General features: G+C 50.1%; 3 protein-coding genes across 14 annotated transcripts in view; 1 reads left to right on the top strand and 2 right to left on the bottom strand.

Moving 5' to 3' along the window:
* MXRA7 (matrix remodeling associated 7) overlaps positions 1–14,879 on the bottom strand; it is a 1,130,960-nt gene that overhangs the window by 504,812 nt on the left and 611,269 nt on the right. The window lies entirely within an intron of this gene.
* JMJD6 (jumonji domain containing 6, arginine demethylase and lysine hydroxylase) overlaps positions 1–14,879 on the bottom strand; it is a 1,042,475-nt gene that overhangs the window by 466,052 nt on the left and 561,544 nt on the right. The window lies entirely within an intron of this gene.
* Positions 1–14,879, top strand: part of SEC14L1 (SEC14 like lipid binding 1) — a 76,229-nt gene that overhangs the window by 59,624 nt on the left and 1,726 nt on the right. The window contains exons 9-17 of the mRNA XM_050764250.1: positions 356–545; positions 3,500–3,588; positions 5,178–5,248; positions 6,177–6,348; positions 6,664–6,798; positions 9,576–9,710; positions 12,196–12,447; positions 13,568–13,746; positions 14,170–14,271. Coding sequence (XP_050620207.1) covers positions 356–545; positions 3,500–3,588; positions 5,178–5,248; positions 6,177–6,348; positions 6,664–6,798; positions 9,576–9,710; positions 12,196–12,447; positions 13,568–13,746; positions 14,170–14,271 — 1,325 coding nt within the window. The remainder of the gene's footprint in view (positions 1–355; positions 546–3,499; positions 3,589–5,177; positions 5,249–6,176; positions 6,349–6,663; positions 6,799–9,575; positions 9,711–12,195; positions 12,448–13,567; positions 13,747–14,169; positions 14,272–14,879) is intronic.

Genomic DNA, 14,879 nt, shown 5'->3' with positions numbered 1-14,879 from the left:
AACACTCCAGTCTGGGTGACAGAATGAGAGACCCTGTCTGCAAAAGAAAAGTGGAAATTTTAGGGTCTTATTCCCTTAACAACTTTTTTTAGTGCAGTTAATGTGATCTCAGCTCACTGCAGCCTCCACCTCCCAGATTCAGGTGATCCTTCTGCCTCAGCCTCTGAGTAGCTGGGATTACAGGCATGCACCACCATGCCTGGTTGATTTTTGTAGTTTTGGTAGAGATGGGGTTTCACCATATTGGCCAGGCTGGTCTCGAACTCCTGAGCTCAAGTGATCCACCCACCTCGGCCTCCCAAAGTTCCCTTCACATCTGTTAACGTTGCTTAGAAACATCTTTTTCTCTCAATAGATTCCAAAAGATGAGCATATTCTTCGGTTTCTCCGTGCGCGGGATTTTAATATTGACAAAGCCAGAGAGATCATGTGTCAGTCTTTGACGTGGAGAAAGCAGCACCAGGTAGACTACATTCTTGAAACCTGGACCCCTCCTCAGGTCCTTCAGGATTACTACGCGGGAGGCTGGCATCATCACGACAAAGGTACCGGATGGAGTTGAAACTGTGTTTCCGTCATTGTCTTGATGTGTGGTTGAAGATATCTTCCAAGGCCTCCTTCCCTGGAGTTGAGTGGGGCCCCTTGAGTGCATCGTTTCTCCTCACTCTGAGAATTTGGCACCTTCCCCAAGTTGAACAGACTGATACGCTTCCCCGCGGGCACACTCCCATCCCGCCCTGGGCAGGCAGGAAGGGCCTGGGACTGCTCTTTCCTCATGGATGCTCGTCATCCTTGGGCAAATGACTTGATTTCCTCGGTGCAGTACAGTTTGTTTTGACCTATTAAAAAGGCAGCAGTGCCTATGGCAGAGTGTTTTCAGTAGCGCAGTGTTAACAAAGGGACTTTTCAATGACCTAAACCCTATGAGAGCTTAAAAAGGTTCAGCCAGGTTTTCTACATCACAGCCGTGAGCACTTCAGTTCTGCTTTGGGAGTAAGACCTGGATGAAGGTGATGCACCTAAAATGAAGAGTGGTTTAAATGAGAACCGTGAAACACAGTTCCCCGAATGCCTTCCATACCCTGCCTTGCAGGAAGACCTCACTGTCAAAACTACGCTCTCTTTCCTGAGCCAAAGTTTGAGAGCTGGGCAGGGTGGAACTGGAAGCATCGGCGGGAGGGAAGCACTGTAGAACTGGCTTTTTCCCTCTAAGCAAGTCCTTTCAGAGGACTTGCTCAAAGCTCTGCTTTGTCTGGAATTACCAATTCATGTTTTGTATTTCTCCAGGTTAATTGTAACTTTATTAATTTTTACTGGAAACATAATATGTCTATTTATATTATTCCACTTTGTTATAGGCCTGCCCGTAAAAGGTTAAAAAGTTTGTAGTCATTGACAAATGTGTCTTTTTTTTTTTTTTTGAAACAGAGTCTCGCTCTGTCGCCCAGGCTGGAATCCAGTGGCAAGGTCTCAGCTCACTGCAAGCTCCACCTTCCAGGTTCAAGCAGTTCTCCTGCCTCAGCCTCCTGAGTAACTGGGACTACAGGCATGCGCCACCATGCCCGGCTACTTTTTGTATTTTTAGTAGAGATGGGGTTTCACCGTATTGGCCAGGCTGATCTTGAACTCCTGACCTCATGATCTGCCCACCTCGGCCTCCCAAAGTGCAGGGATTACAGGCATGAGCCACTGCGCCTGGCCTCAACAAATGTGTCTTATTAAACGTTGGGAGAAACTTTCTGTAAATAGACCTTTCCATAAGATTTTGGAGCACATAAAAATGTTTTGCTTTAAGTAGACCAGGTCTAGAGCTAGATTCTCCTGGGAGATGAAGTTCACTAGGTGACAAATACAAGATAAATGTTACCCTCCAACCCTCCGTCCCATGTCAGCATGGCACTGCTGGTCCTCTGTTAACCACAGAAGACAAGTCTTGGTTCCTTTTCAGGAGCACGATCCGTCTGCATTCCTTCTGCTGCCCCTTTTGGGACAGTGCGGCAGGAGGCTGGGTAGTGCTGACTCCGGGGATACACTGTGGCCACCAAGATCTGTTTCCCTTTGTGTGGATGGCTCATGATGATAGGGCAGTATGGGACGAGTTAGGCTCCTCTCAGGCGGCACCCATTAGACCTCCAGGCTATAAAGAAGTAGAGCCAGGCCAGGTGCGATAGCTCACTCCTGTAATCCCAGCATTTTGGGAGGCCAAGGCAGGAGGATGGCTTGGGCCCAGGACCTCCAGACCAGTCTGGGCAACACAGTGAGATATTGTCTCTACTAAAAAAAAAAATGGAGGCCGGGTGCGGTGGCTCACACCTGTAATCCCAGCACTTTGGGAGGCCGAAGCGGGTAGATCACCTGAGGTCAGGAGTTTAAGACCATCCTGGCCAGCATGGTGAAACCCCGTCTGTACTAAAGATAACAAAAATTAGCTGGGCGTGGTGGCACACGCCTGTAGTCCCAGCTACTCGGGAGGCTGAGGCAGGATAATTGCTTGAACCTGGGAGGCGGAGGTTGCAGTGAGCTGAGATCGTGCCAATGCACTCCAGTCTGGCAACAGAGCAAGACTTCGTCTCAAAAAAAAAAAAAAAAGGAGGCCCAGCACGGTGGCTCATGGCTGTAATCCTAGCACTTTGGGAGGCCGGGGCGGGTGGATTGCCCAAGCTCAGGCGTTTGAGACCAGCCTGGGCAACACAGTGAAACCCCATCTCTAGTAAAATACAAAAAATTAGCCAGGCGTGGTGGCGTGCACCTGTAGTTCTAGCTACTTGGGAGGCTGAGGCAGGAGAATCGCTTGAACCCGGAGGCAGAGGTTGCAGTGAGCCAAGATCACACCACTGCCCTCCAGCTTGGGCAACAGAGAGAGACTCCGTCTCCAAAAAAAAAAAAAAAACAGTCGAGCCAACACAGGCTGCCTGGTGGGGTTTTAAGGATTTTTAGAATGTTCTCATTTATCTTGGTCCTTAGAGTGGGAATTGAAGGAAGCTGGCTTTTAAAAATCTTGCATTCAGTTTTTAGTAATCTGTGATATGAAAAAAAATGATTTTCTAAAAAAGAAAAATTTAAAAGTACTCTGTAGTCATAGAAGTGTCTGGATAGTTTGATGTTCCCTTGCTGTTGAAAATCAGAGCTCTTGGGCAGCCCCAGTTGTTCAAGGTGAACCCAGCTTATGGGCAGTGGTTCAGACTGAGCCCAGCATATAGGCAGCCCGAGCTGAGCTCCAGCCGGATTCCCCTCATCCCAGCACAGCCTTCTATTTCCAGGACCCTGCACAGCTACTCTGTCAGTTGGTTTTTGTTTTTCTCATTTACAACTTTTTGGGGTAAATATTGGACACACCCCCCATCACACACATAAATCAGTTGCTGCTTCTGAGAATCAGAAAGATCTTCAAGTACTCCTAGAATATAGGCGAACACATTTCCCCGTTAAGGGTCTTAGAGTTGTATCCTCAGTTTCAACTGGGATGGTGCCGATAACTCATTCCTCCCCTCCTCTGCAGATGGGCGGCCCCTCTACGTGCTCAGGCTGGGGCAGATGGACACCAAAGGCTTGGTGAGAGCGCTCGGGGAGGAAGCCCTGCTGAGATACGTAAGTGCGCGGCTGCGAGACTCCAGGCCTCACTGTGGCGTCACTTTCTTTCTCTGCCAGTAGGATTGGGGTGTTAACCAACCTGTTAAAACAAACATGAATTGCTTTTGTAGTTAGAACTGAAAATACATTAATATCATCTTAAAATTTCAAAAGAAGACGCAGAAGTTATCACAGTGTCTCTCACAGTGGAAGCATCAGCGCGGCAGTCAGGTCTCCCCCGAGATGCCTGTGTAGCAGCGGTTCTGAGTCTTTCCATTCACTGCCACATGGAATTGCCCTCTCCTGGGACGCCACTCACAGCAGACCTCTTGATAGCTTTCTTTCCACTGGCCCTTAACGCGAGCTCTTGGCATCTTTCTCTAGACCGTCCTGAATGCCTGCTGACTCCAGCCAGGCCCCGCTCCTCTGCTGCTGCCATTGGCAGCGGTGTGTCCCCCTCGCAGAGAAGATGATGGTCCTTCAATTTGAAAACAAACAAACTAAAAAGGCACATTTATAACCCCATTATCCTGAAATATGCACTTTTGACTTTATTTTTTATTATGTTGAGATGGAGTTTCACTCTGGTTACCCAGGCTGGAGTGCAATGGTGTGATCTTGGCTCACTGCAGCCTCCGCCTCCCGGGTTCAAGTGATTCTCCTATCTCAGCCTCCTGAGTAGCTGGGATTTCAGGTGCCCGCCACCATGCCCAGCTAATTTTTTTGTATTTTTAGTGGAGACAGGGTTTCACCATGTTGGCCAGGCTGGTCTTGAACTCCTGACCTTAGGTGATCCTCCCGCCTCGGCCTCCCAAAGTGCTGGGATTACAGGCATGAGCTCCCCCTGCCTGGCCAGCTTTTTTTTTTTTTTTTTTTTTTAAAGAGACATGGTCTGACTCTGTTGCCGAGGCTGGGGTGCAGTGTCTATTCCTGGGTGTGATCACGACTCACTGCAGCTTCAAACTCCTGTCCTCAAGCGGTCCTCCCACCTCGGCCTCCTTAGTAGCTGGGACTACAAACACTACCACTGAGCCTGGCTCACTGTTGGTATTCCCTTGTGTATTGTGTTAGTCTGCCCCCACCGCCATGTGTGTTTATATATCCCCATATGCACACGATCACACATAAAAATGGGGATGGTCTTTATCTACAGGGGAAGGGTTTGTTAACCTAAAGCAAAGGATCGCTTGAGCCATGCCTTACGTCTGTTCTAAGGCTGCCTTTTCTCTTGGCTGGCACATGTGGTATCAGAGTGTTCCCACACTCACAGACGCTCATCTGCTGTTCCCCTGCGCTTGTTCTGAAGACAGAGCCCCAGAGCCAGGCCCCTGCTCCTCTGGGGATTCCTCTGCACCTCACTTGGGATAGTCGTTACCTTTGATTTGCCGCACACGACAGTGTTTGTTCTCTGTCAAGAGTAAAATATTTTTGTTGGTGGTGATGTGTTTAGTTAGCGCATGTGAATGTGTAAGAAAATCTGCATAGGTCACTTTTTTGGTTTACATACTTATCTGTAATACGCTGTTAGTGTCCCTCTTCCATAGCTGGACGGGGTAGTTTTAGTCTTAGACTAATCATGGACAATTTTCATGCCCTTTTGTATGTAGGTTCTCTCCATAAATGAAGAAGGGCTAAGGCGATGCGAAGAGAATACAAAAGTCTTCGGTCGGCCTATCAGGTAGATGTGGGATTTTGTTTTTCCTTTCAACTTACTGAGAAAACGCATTAAATATTTCTAGTTGATTTTTGGAATTAAAATCTGCTTATTATTTTCCAGGGTGCTCTAAAAGGTAGAAAAGAGGTGAACATGTAATATGCTAGTGACAAGGGACAGAACACTTAGGGTTTTTTGACCCCAGGCGTTGCTGTCACGTCAGCCTGAGTGGGTTGGCCTGTCTGCTTAGTCTGCGCGGGCTGTGGGAGCCCAGGGCTACAGGTCCTTTGCTTGTTTTTGCCTCCCCTCCCCACTCAGATGACTCTGTGTTCTTAAACCAAGCTTTAAGTTATAGTAAAGAGTTCTGAAAATGTTTAGTGATTCAAAGGTTGACATTGATAAGGGTGTAGATGGTTCGCTGGGATATAAGTTCCGTGAGAACAGGGATTTTGAGGGCCTTTTGCTGATTGCTGTATTCTCAGCTCCTGAGACAGCGCTTCTCTCTTTCTCTCTCTCTCTCTCTCTCTCTCTCTCTCTCTCTCTCTGTGTCTCTCTCTCTCTCTGTTGAAGCATAGCCCACTGCAGTGCAGACACAATATGTGTTAAAATACCAGCTGTGTGCCCTGTTGATGGCAGGTTAGTGGGGCGGTTTAGCACGTCAAGGACAGCACAGTGTGGCTTTGCTTGCCGGCTCACTGAGCATATCTGAGAGAGCTTTTCATGCATTATCAATCAGCCTTAATTGCAGTTTCAGGCCTTGGTCCTACCACACTGATCCTGTGTGTTTTGTATAAGTAGATATAAACAGAGTTCATAGCACTATAATTTTAAAAAACTGATTATGATGTATTTGGAAATAGCTATAAATGACCAAAAAGGAAAAAAAATAAGAAGACGTAGTTTGCTAAGTGTGCTGTCTTGTCGAATGAAACACCTCTCTGCACAACCGCAGCTCGTGGACCTGCCTGGTGGACTTGGAAGGGCTGAACATGCGCCACCTGTGGAGACCTGGTGTGAAAGCCCTGCTGCGGATCATCGAGGTGGTGGAGGCCAACTACCCGGAGACACTGGGCCGCCTGCTCATCCTGCGGGCGCCCAGGGTGTTTCCTGTGCTCTGGACGCTGGTGCGTTGAGATGCTTTTTGCAGTAACTGTGAGCCATTTGGAAAGCAGACACGCATGCATTCATATATGTGTCTGTGACCTAAAGTCCTGACTACTTAGGAAAAAAGCATGCAAAGCTATAAGATTTTTCAAATTAAGAGAGGGGAAAAACAAAATTTGAGTGTCCTAATGCCATGCAACTAGACTTTACAGAAGAAGTATATAAACTTGAATTTCCTCCCCCCACCCTCCCACTCAGAATACCACATTGTCATTTTAATCTTGGACACTCAGGCAGCAGAGAAATGTGACTGCGTGGCCTTCTCCTCCTCACAGGTTAGTCCGTTCATTGATGACAACACCAGAAGGAAATTCCTCATTTATGCCGGAAATGACTACCAGGGTCCTGGAGGCCTGCTGGACTACATCGACAAAGAGATTATTCCAGATTTCCTGAGTGGAGAGTGCATGGTATGTCTTGAGGCGAGGAACTGCACATTTGGCCCCTTTTGCAGGTGGGAGAGGTCGGTGTTGATTTGCGCAAATGATTTTCAGAACTTCCAGTCATTTGGATGTTTTGTTTTTGTTTTGTTTCTTTTGGCCGCCATTTCTCTGATCCAGGGTTAAGTTAAAGAGAACCATTTAAGTAATTGTTGATACTGTACATTTCTTCATTATTAAATAAAAATGAGAATTTGTTGTAGAATATAATACAGTTGTAGCTTGCTTTATTCACACGGCTTTGTGTGAATCAGATCTTTAAACCATTTTAGAGGAGCTGTCATATTTTAAAAAATGCTATTAAAAAATTGAATGTTCTCAAAATGTCCCACCTGCCCCTCCCCCTCCGTGTTTTTTTATGGAGACGGTGTCCGGCTCTGTCACCCAGGCTGGAGTGTAGTGGCACGATCACAGCTCACTGCAGCCTGACTTCGTGGGCTCAGGTGATCCTCCCACCTCAGTCACCCAAGTAGCTGGGACTATAGGCGTGCACCACCATACCTAGCTAATTTTTTGTAGAGACAGAGTCTCACTAGATTGCCCCAGGCTGGATGACTTTTTTTTGTTTTTTTGTGTTTTTTTTGAGATGGGGTCTCGCTCTGTTGCACAGGCTGGAGTGCAGTGGCGCGATCTCAGCTCACTGCAGCCTCTGCCTCCCAGATTCAAGCGATTCTTCAGCCTCAGCCTCTGAAGTAGCTGGGATTACAGACATGTGCCACTACCCATAGCTAATTTTTTTATTTTTAGTAGAGACCGGGTTTCACCATGTCAGCCAGGCTGGTCTCAAACTGCTGACCTCAAGTAATCCGCCCACCTTGGCCTCCCAAAGTGCTGGGATTACAGGCATGAGCCACCACGCCCGGCCTGGATAACGTCTTTAAAGTAAAAAAACGAAGGGAAGTGGTTCTCAACGTATGTTTGGGGTTTTTAATGCACTGAGTTGCTGGGTGACAAAGCAGAGGTCTTCTCTTCTTTACCCTGTATTCAGAGAAGCTCAGAACCTTGGGGTCCTTGTAGGCTTCTAGCCCGTGGCGCACCGTTGTGCCGTGGGAGCATTGCGGAAGCCAAAGCCTGTAGAAGTCCCAGTGACTTGTTCCATGGCACACTGTGGCGGCTGAACGCACAGGGGGTGAAGCTTCTTATCAGAAGGGCTCTCTAGTCATCCGTCATATACAGTTACCCGTTAGAGATGTGTACCCACTGGGTTTGACTCAGGTATTTAGCTAATGAATTGGACATTCGGGACTTTGGACTTTCTGAATGGTTCGAGAAATTTAGAAAACGAATTTAGCTTTCCCTTCATCAGTTCCACTTTAAGGAAATTACGGGCATCCTCACAGTGCAATGCAAAGAGCAAGTAAGTTACAGTAAAAGTTACAGGACCAGAATTTAGCAAGTGCCTGTGAGGTTAAACTGCAGGCTCAGGTTTGTAGAAACCTCTGAACTCCTTTCATATGAGCCAGCCGTCCCATGTTGTTGCTGTTCAATTATGACGCAAAGAATTGAGCCGGAGCACAACGAGACCTGCCTCACCGCCAGTTGCACCTGTTTGTCACATGCCGACCTCCGTAGTGTGTTTGTAATGCTGAGCGTCTCTGTGGTTAATTGAGCTGTCTAAAAACTCGGGCCTTCTAAGACTTCTTCACCACCCTCCTGAGCTGCTGTTCAGGCTGGTAGTTGAAAGGAGGTTGTTCACTTCTGCTCTCTGGTGGCTAGAGGTTACTAACCAGGGGTCAGTTTGGTATTTTTCCAACACGACATCGCTGCTTTGACACTTTGCAGGCTGAAGACTGAAGTGTTTCTTTTCTATGTAGTTGCTTCCCAAGGCTAATAGAAAGGAGGACTTCGATTTTATGAACTTTACTGTGGAGTCATTGTATAAAGGTCAATTAGGAGATTTATGATATGTACAAATTCTAATTCAACTTGTTTCAGGCAAATTCAAAAGAAGTTCTTCATTAGTTTTTGGCTGGTGTTATAGACCAGTCATTTGACTTGAGACACAAAACATTATTCATTGATTCTATATCTTGACTATAATTTCCTACCATAAAAATGATGCCTGTGGCTATTGAGAGCAAAACTCTTAAAGTAACACGCTTTTTTTTTTTTTTTTTTTTTTTTTTTTTGAGACGGAGTCTCGCTTTGTCGCCCAGACTGGAGTGCAGTGGCCAGATCTCAGCTCACTGCAAGCTCCGCCGCCTGGGTTCACGCCATTCTCCTGCCTCAGCCTCCCGAGTAGCTGGGACTACAGACGCCCGCCACCTCGCCCAGCTAGGTTTTTGTATTTTTTAGTAGAGACGGGGTTTCACCGTGTTAGCCAGCATGGTCTCGATCTCCTGACCTTGTGATCCGCCCGTCTCGGCCTCCCAAAGTGCTGGGATTACAGGCTTGAGCCACCGCGCCCGGCCAACACGCTTCCTTTATAGAGCATTATAAAGACGCTAGTGCTTCTGTGAGCCAGCTTCAGTAACTGGGGGCAGTGCCTCACGCGTGTTAGTAGGAATTCTATGCTACTTCAGCTTCAACTTGTTCCTGTTTATGCAAAGTAAAACACATGTATTTAAGTGGTTTTTAAAAACATATTGCTCAGCAGTGCAGAGTATTTTACGACCCTGCCAGTGTTTTCCGTTTTCTCAGCAACTTCCAGGAGTTAAGCGCAGGAGGATGGTGCTGGCTGGCGTGTCGGGGTTTCGTGGGGTTGGTTTGTGTTTGCACAGGTTTCACCACTGTGTTTCTGCTTCCAGTGCGAAGTGCCAGAGGGCGGACTGGTCCCCAAATCTCTGTACCGGACTGCGGAGGAGCTGGAGAACGAAGACCTCAAGCTCTGGACTGAGACCATCTACCAGTCTGCAAGTGTCTTCAAAGGAGCCCCGCACGAGGTAGGTCCTCCGCCTTCCGGCACCTGGGCGGGCCCTTCCTCAGCAGAGAGCCTGGCGCTCGCAGGGCTTCCTGGCAGCCTTTCTTTCAGAAAAGTCCACTTGTTTTCCTGCTCTTTGTCTTTAGGCTTTTGTTGACACTCGATACTTAGTTTCAGTAAATGTCAACATCGAAGAGCCCGTCTCTCTCAGAATAGAAACTAGCGGTGCTTGGTCAGAGTGCCTGGAAAGGAAATGGATCTCTTGACCTCCATTTTACTAAAGCCACCAAACGCAGAGATAGGAATAGCTAATCTTTCCTTGTTGCAGCACTTAACTCCTGAATTTAGTTTATTTCATGGTTATATTGAACAGGCTTCATTTGCTACTTTTTCTTTTCTTTTTTTTTTTTTTTTTTTTCTTAAGACAGAGTTTCGCTCTGTCGACCAGGCTGAAGTGCAGTGGCTCGATCTTGGCTCACTGCAACCTCCGCCTCCCGGGTTCAAGCAATTCTCCTGCCTCAGCCTCCCAAGTAGCTGGGATTACAGACACCCGCCACCATGCCCAGCTGATTTTTGTATTTTTAGTAGAGGAGAGGTTTCACCATGTTGGCCAGGCTGGTCTCGAACGCCTGACCTCAGGTAATCCACCCACTTCGGTCTCCCAAAGTGCTGGGATTACAGGTGTGAGCCACTGTGCCTGGCCCATTTGCTGCTTTTTCTTGACTGAATTTTGGTTGTTTATAGATATTTTGGGAGTTTTCCTGTTTCTGTAAGTCTAGTGGAGCAAGGAGCATGTTCCTGTGTTCCTTCTCGCTGTCACTTTCGGTAGAGAAGCCGGGCATTCCGCGGTCCTGTGCACGCCGTCTGTCTGTCCTGTAGCGTCACGAGTGACCTGAAGCAGGAGGGGCCTGCACCGGAATCTCCCTTCTCAGCTAGGTCAAGGTTCGTGGCCCAGAGTTGTTGGAGAGGACGGTGACGCTCTGTGCGGAGCAGGTGTTCGGTGAGGATGTGGTGCTGGCTTGGGCAATGGTGCTGGTCAGGAGCTGACTACGGCCTGCTTCCTGCCGTGGTGGCGCCTGGGTCAGCCATCCGCCAGTGGCTTCTGCTGGGGTGTCTTCCTGAGCAGCTCACCTGGTGCTTGCAGGCAGGTGGATAAGGGAATGCTGTTGCCATGGTTTGAACGAGCAGAGACAGATTTGGTGTGCCTTACTTGTAGATACACACGCAGGGGAATCTCAGATTTCATAACGTCTTGAGGATTCTCTGTATTCGTTTCTTACCAGGAGGGCAGGCTCCAGGGGCCGAGTCCTTGTTCCTTGTTTGTCAGGCACTATCGCTCTTGTCCATGTTTCAAGAACTTGGGATGCAGTGTGTTTCATGTGAATCGGGCATCGTAAACATCCACATGGTAAAAACTTCACTTCTGCTTTGCCTATTAAATAAAGCACAGATCCGAGATGGCAACAAACCTAAAGGCAGGCTGAAGCAGAGGCCGCACTGTGAATGCAGGAAAGAGGTGCCGCCAGCACAGGGGGTTGAGGCCTCAGGATGGAGCTGCCTGGGGAGCCGCTTTGCTGAAGAGCAGGCTGTGCCACATAGTGCTGCCTGCTGTTCTTAGACAGGACTCTTGGACCTCACTGAATCTGCCGTGGAAGGACATTCCGAAGTGGCATTTCAGTGGTGAGGTGGCAGTGGCGGGATTGAAAGGGAGCCCGGCTTGTAGAGCAGCCACTTGCCGAAGGGCACGGCAGGCAGTGTGCAGTGGGCTGACGAGAGGGGCCGCCGGCCTGGCTCTGCTGCTTCCTTAGGTGGAGTTTTCAGTGAGGGCAGAACTCTGCACAGCTGATTTTAATTCTCACGTCCCTCCCTCACTAATCTTTGAAACTAACTTTGATCATTCCCTGTGGGGAAGCTCTGTCGGCGCTGTGTCTAAGTTCAGTTTTCGATTGGTTCTCAGCATCCAGGGGCTGACCGCCTCAACCCCACCTCTACCATGCCAGGGGCTCATCCCACTCACCCAGCCTCGCCACTGTTCTCCCGTGCGAGCCTCACACGGGAGGCCCGGTTCCGTGCCCCTGCTTCCCGCTCGCAGGGAACGCTGTCCTCCGGCTCCCCCGCCTGCTGTTTCTTTAGCTCTCACCTTCTCCAGGGCCTTCTGTTCTCTCCAGCCGAGGGCAATCCTCTGAACCACTCGTGTGAGCTCACAGTGTTTGGTGTTACTAAGACCTGGCCTCTTAGAGTGTGTCTGAAGATGGTGTATGGGAGATCTTGGGCCTATAGGTGCAGGTCACAAAGAGCACAGAGCTTGGTGCGTGACACGTAGCGGGATCCAGCAGTTGAATGGATGGTGGCGTGTGACTCTGGGAAAGGGATCCGTCCGTACACATTCAGCCTTTCCCTCCCCAGCTTCAGCACCTGCACGCCGGAGCCCCTGGGGGGACGGTGCGCTGGCAGCACGTGGCCTGGTGCTCGTGGATCGTGGCCGCCTGACGCTGCCTCTTTTTCAGATTCTCATTCAGATCGTGGATGCCTCGTCAGTTATCACTTGGGATTTCGACGTGTGCAAAGGGGACATTGTCTTTAACATCTATCACTCCAAGAGGTCGCCACAGCCAGCCAAAAAGGACTCCCTGGGAGCCCACAGCATCACCTCTCCAGGTGGGAACAACGTGCAGCTCATAGACAAAGTCTGGCAGCTGGGCCGCGACTACAGCATGGTGGAGTCGCCGCTGATCTGCAAAGAAGGAGAAAGCGTGCAGGTAAAACCACACACGGGCAGACCGCGCATCTGTGACTCCCTGCGGCTGCTGATTCTGTCTTGAGTAGGAGTCTTTGCTTCGCTCCATGAGCAGCCCTGTGTAGCTTTTGAGGCACTGCCTGTGGAGGAGCAGCTCGCCTGGGGGAGCAGAGGGACTCAGAAGGCCAAGTGGGTCTCCCAGGAAAGAGTTCAGGCCTCGCAGTGGTTTTGGACAGAATCTGTGACTTTTCCCAAAAGCAGCGTGTGACAGGAAGGGAAGGCATCGCACGCACAGGCCCAGCTGGGCTTCAGAGGATTTTCCCCCCAGCCTCATTTCACCGGGTTGCATTTGTCTTTTTCAAAGGAAAATCACCCTAAATAGAAGTAAGAGGGACAAGTATTTAGAGAACTATTAACTCTCATTACCAAACCTCCTAATTTGTTTCAAATGCTTTCAGTTCCCTTTTCACATTGTGGCTGGTTATTTTGGGTGCCTATGCTCACAGTAGCCTTGGGGCGGGGGCGGGGGTTGCTTCTGGCCTTCATAATAGATGCATCATTTTGCTGCCTTTACAGTTTTCAGGGGTAAGCCTTGTCAGTGTTTCAGTGGTCTTAGAGGCAGAGTAAAAGAATCCTTTGTCCATTTTAAAAACAACAGCTAAGCTGTGTTACCACAGTCACGAATTTCAGAGAGAATGGAGAAGGAGCTTTCCGCGGACTGACGTCTCTCTCTAGGGTGACGCACCTTCAGCCCTGAACATGCTGGATGATTGGCAGCATGTCAGAGAAAGTGAGGCCGGGTCCAGGGAGGCTGTGCTGAGCCCGCCCTCCAGCATGAGCACCACCAGCCCACCAGGCTCCTGCCTCCATAGGTGGGGTGGGCTGGGGTGGCCTCGTGAGGGCCACGGACACGGAGCTTGTCCCTCTGGGCTTCCCAGCACCCGGGAGTGACTACACTCAGTAGAGGGAAGGACATTGTGAAACCTGCCGGTGAAGCAAAATAAGTTCTGAATCCCGTTGAGATAGTTCCTGTAGCTACATGAAATCCTAAAGACAGTCCCCCTTGGCGCTTGTCACAGCCTGTGGCGGGCCAGGGGTCGGAAGTGGGTTGCCCTCAGCTGCCACTGCTCTACTTGTTCTAGGGTTCCCATGTGACCAGGTGGCCGGGCTTCTACATCCTGCAGTGGAAATTCCACAGCATGCCCGCGTGCGCTGCCAGCAGCCTGCCCCGGGTGGACGACGTGCTCGCATCCCTGCAGGTCTCTTCACACAAGTGTAAAGTGATGTACTACACCGAGGTGATCGGCTCGGAGGATTTCAGGTGCGGCCGCTCTCCCCACAGCAGGTGCTGCGGACGGCTGGGCGTGGTTGGAGGGAGGCTGCAGTCCCACGCCGTGTGCAGGATCAGCAGTGGCGTCGGGTTTCGGGGATGCTCGGGGGACCAGGAGGGAGTGGCTTGGGGGTCATTTGTTGGCACTGTCACTCCCTGCATGTCTGCAGAGGGAGAGTGTCAGAGACAGAGCCGACTTTGCCTTTGCTTTCGCTCACGCTGCCGTCTGTGTGCAGGCTGTGGGAAGCCGGCCCCCTGGGTGGGTTACTCAGGTCCATCCCCCGTTTGCAAGCACTGATGGGGTTGAGAAGTGAGCAGAGAGCAGGGTGGGCCACGAAGTCCAGCAGGCAGTGTGGGCAGGCGGGTGGTTGGCAGGGTGGTCCTCACGCCTCGCCCCTCCCTGTGCCATTACAGAGGTTCCATGACGAGCCTGGAGTCCAGCCACAGCGGCTTTTCCCAGCTGAGTGCCGCCACCACCTCCTCCAGCCAGTCCCACTCCAGCTCCATGATCTCCAGGTAGTGCACGCTGCCTGCACCTAGTGTGTGACGGCCGCCCCTCCTCGGACAGCCAGCTGCGCCTGCCCACCCAGGGCGACATTGTACAGACTCCTCTCACCTCTAGATAGCAGATAGCTCTCAGATGGTAAATGTAGTCATTTGATCCCAAAACTACCTTGGCAGGTAGTTTTAACTCTGATCCTAACTTAACTCAATAGCCATAGATTTTGTATACGTTGTGCACAAAATCAAACCAGAGCACAAGGGCTCTCTCGAAAGAAAAGTAGTTTCTATACCAATTAAAGGATTGACGTGGTCTCAGATGTAGATGCAAAAAATTTTTCCAACGAACTCCACATTGTCCATTAGTGAATGAATTCCTGTGACACCGTCCAGAGATGGCCCCTCCTCACCCAGGACGGAAGCTGCCAGCTCGCTGCCCCCAAGCTGCCTTGCGGCCCCCACGCCTCCAGCCACAGTCGAGATGGTCTGTGGACTTAGGGCCAGCCCTTGAGGCCCTTTTCCTCTGAGGATTCAGAGGCCACCTGCGGAGCACCCTGCCCCAGGGCCAGACCCACCCACACCACCCACTGTCCTGAAGTGGGCTCTCGGGGACTCCTGGTGAC

This window comes from Macaca thibetana, chromosome 16 (genome assembly GCF_024542745.1).
Source record: "Macaca thibetana thibetana isolate TM-01 chromosome 16, ASM2454274v1, whole genome shotgun sequence".
In the NCBI taxonomy this organism is placed as follows: Eukaryota; Metazoa; Chordata; class Mammalia; order Primates; family Cercopithecidae; genus Macaca; species Macaca thibetana.
The sequence above is the reverse complement of the archived record's forward strand: the minus strand, read 5'-3'. Positions and strand labels throughout refer to the sequence as shown.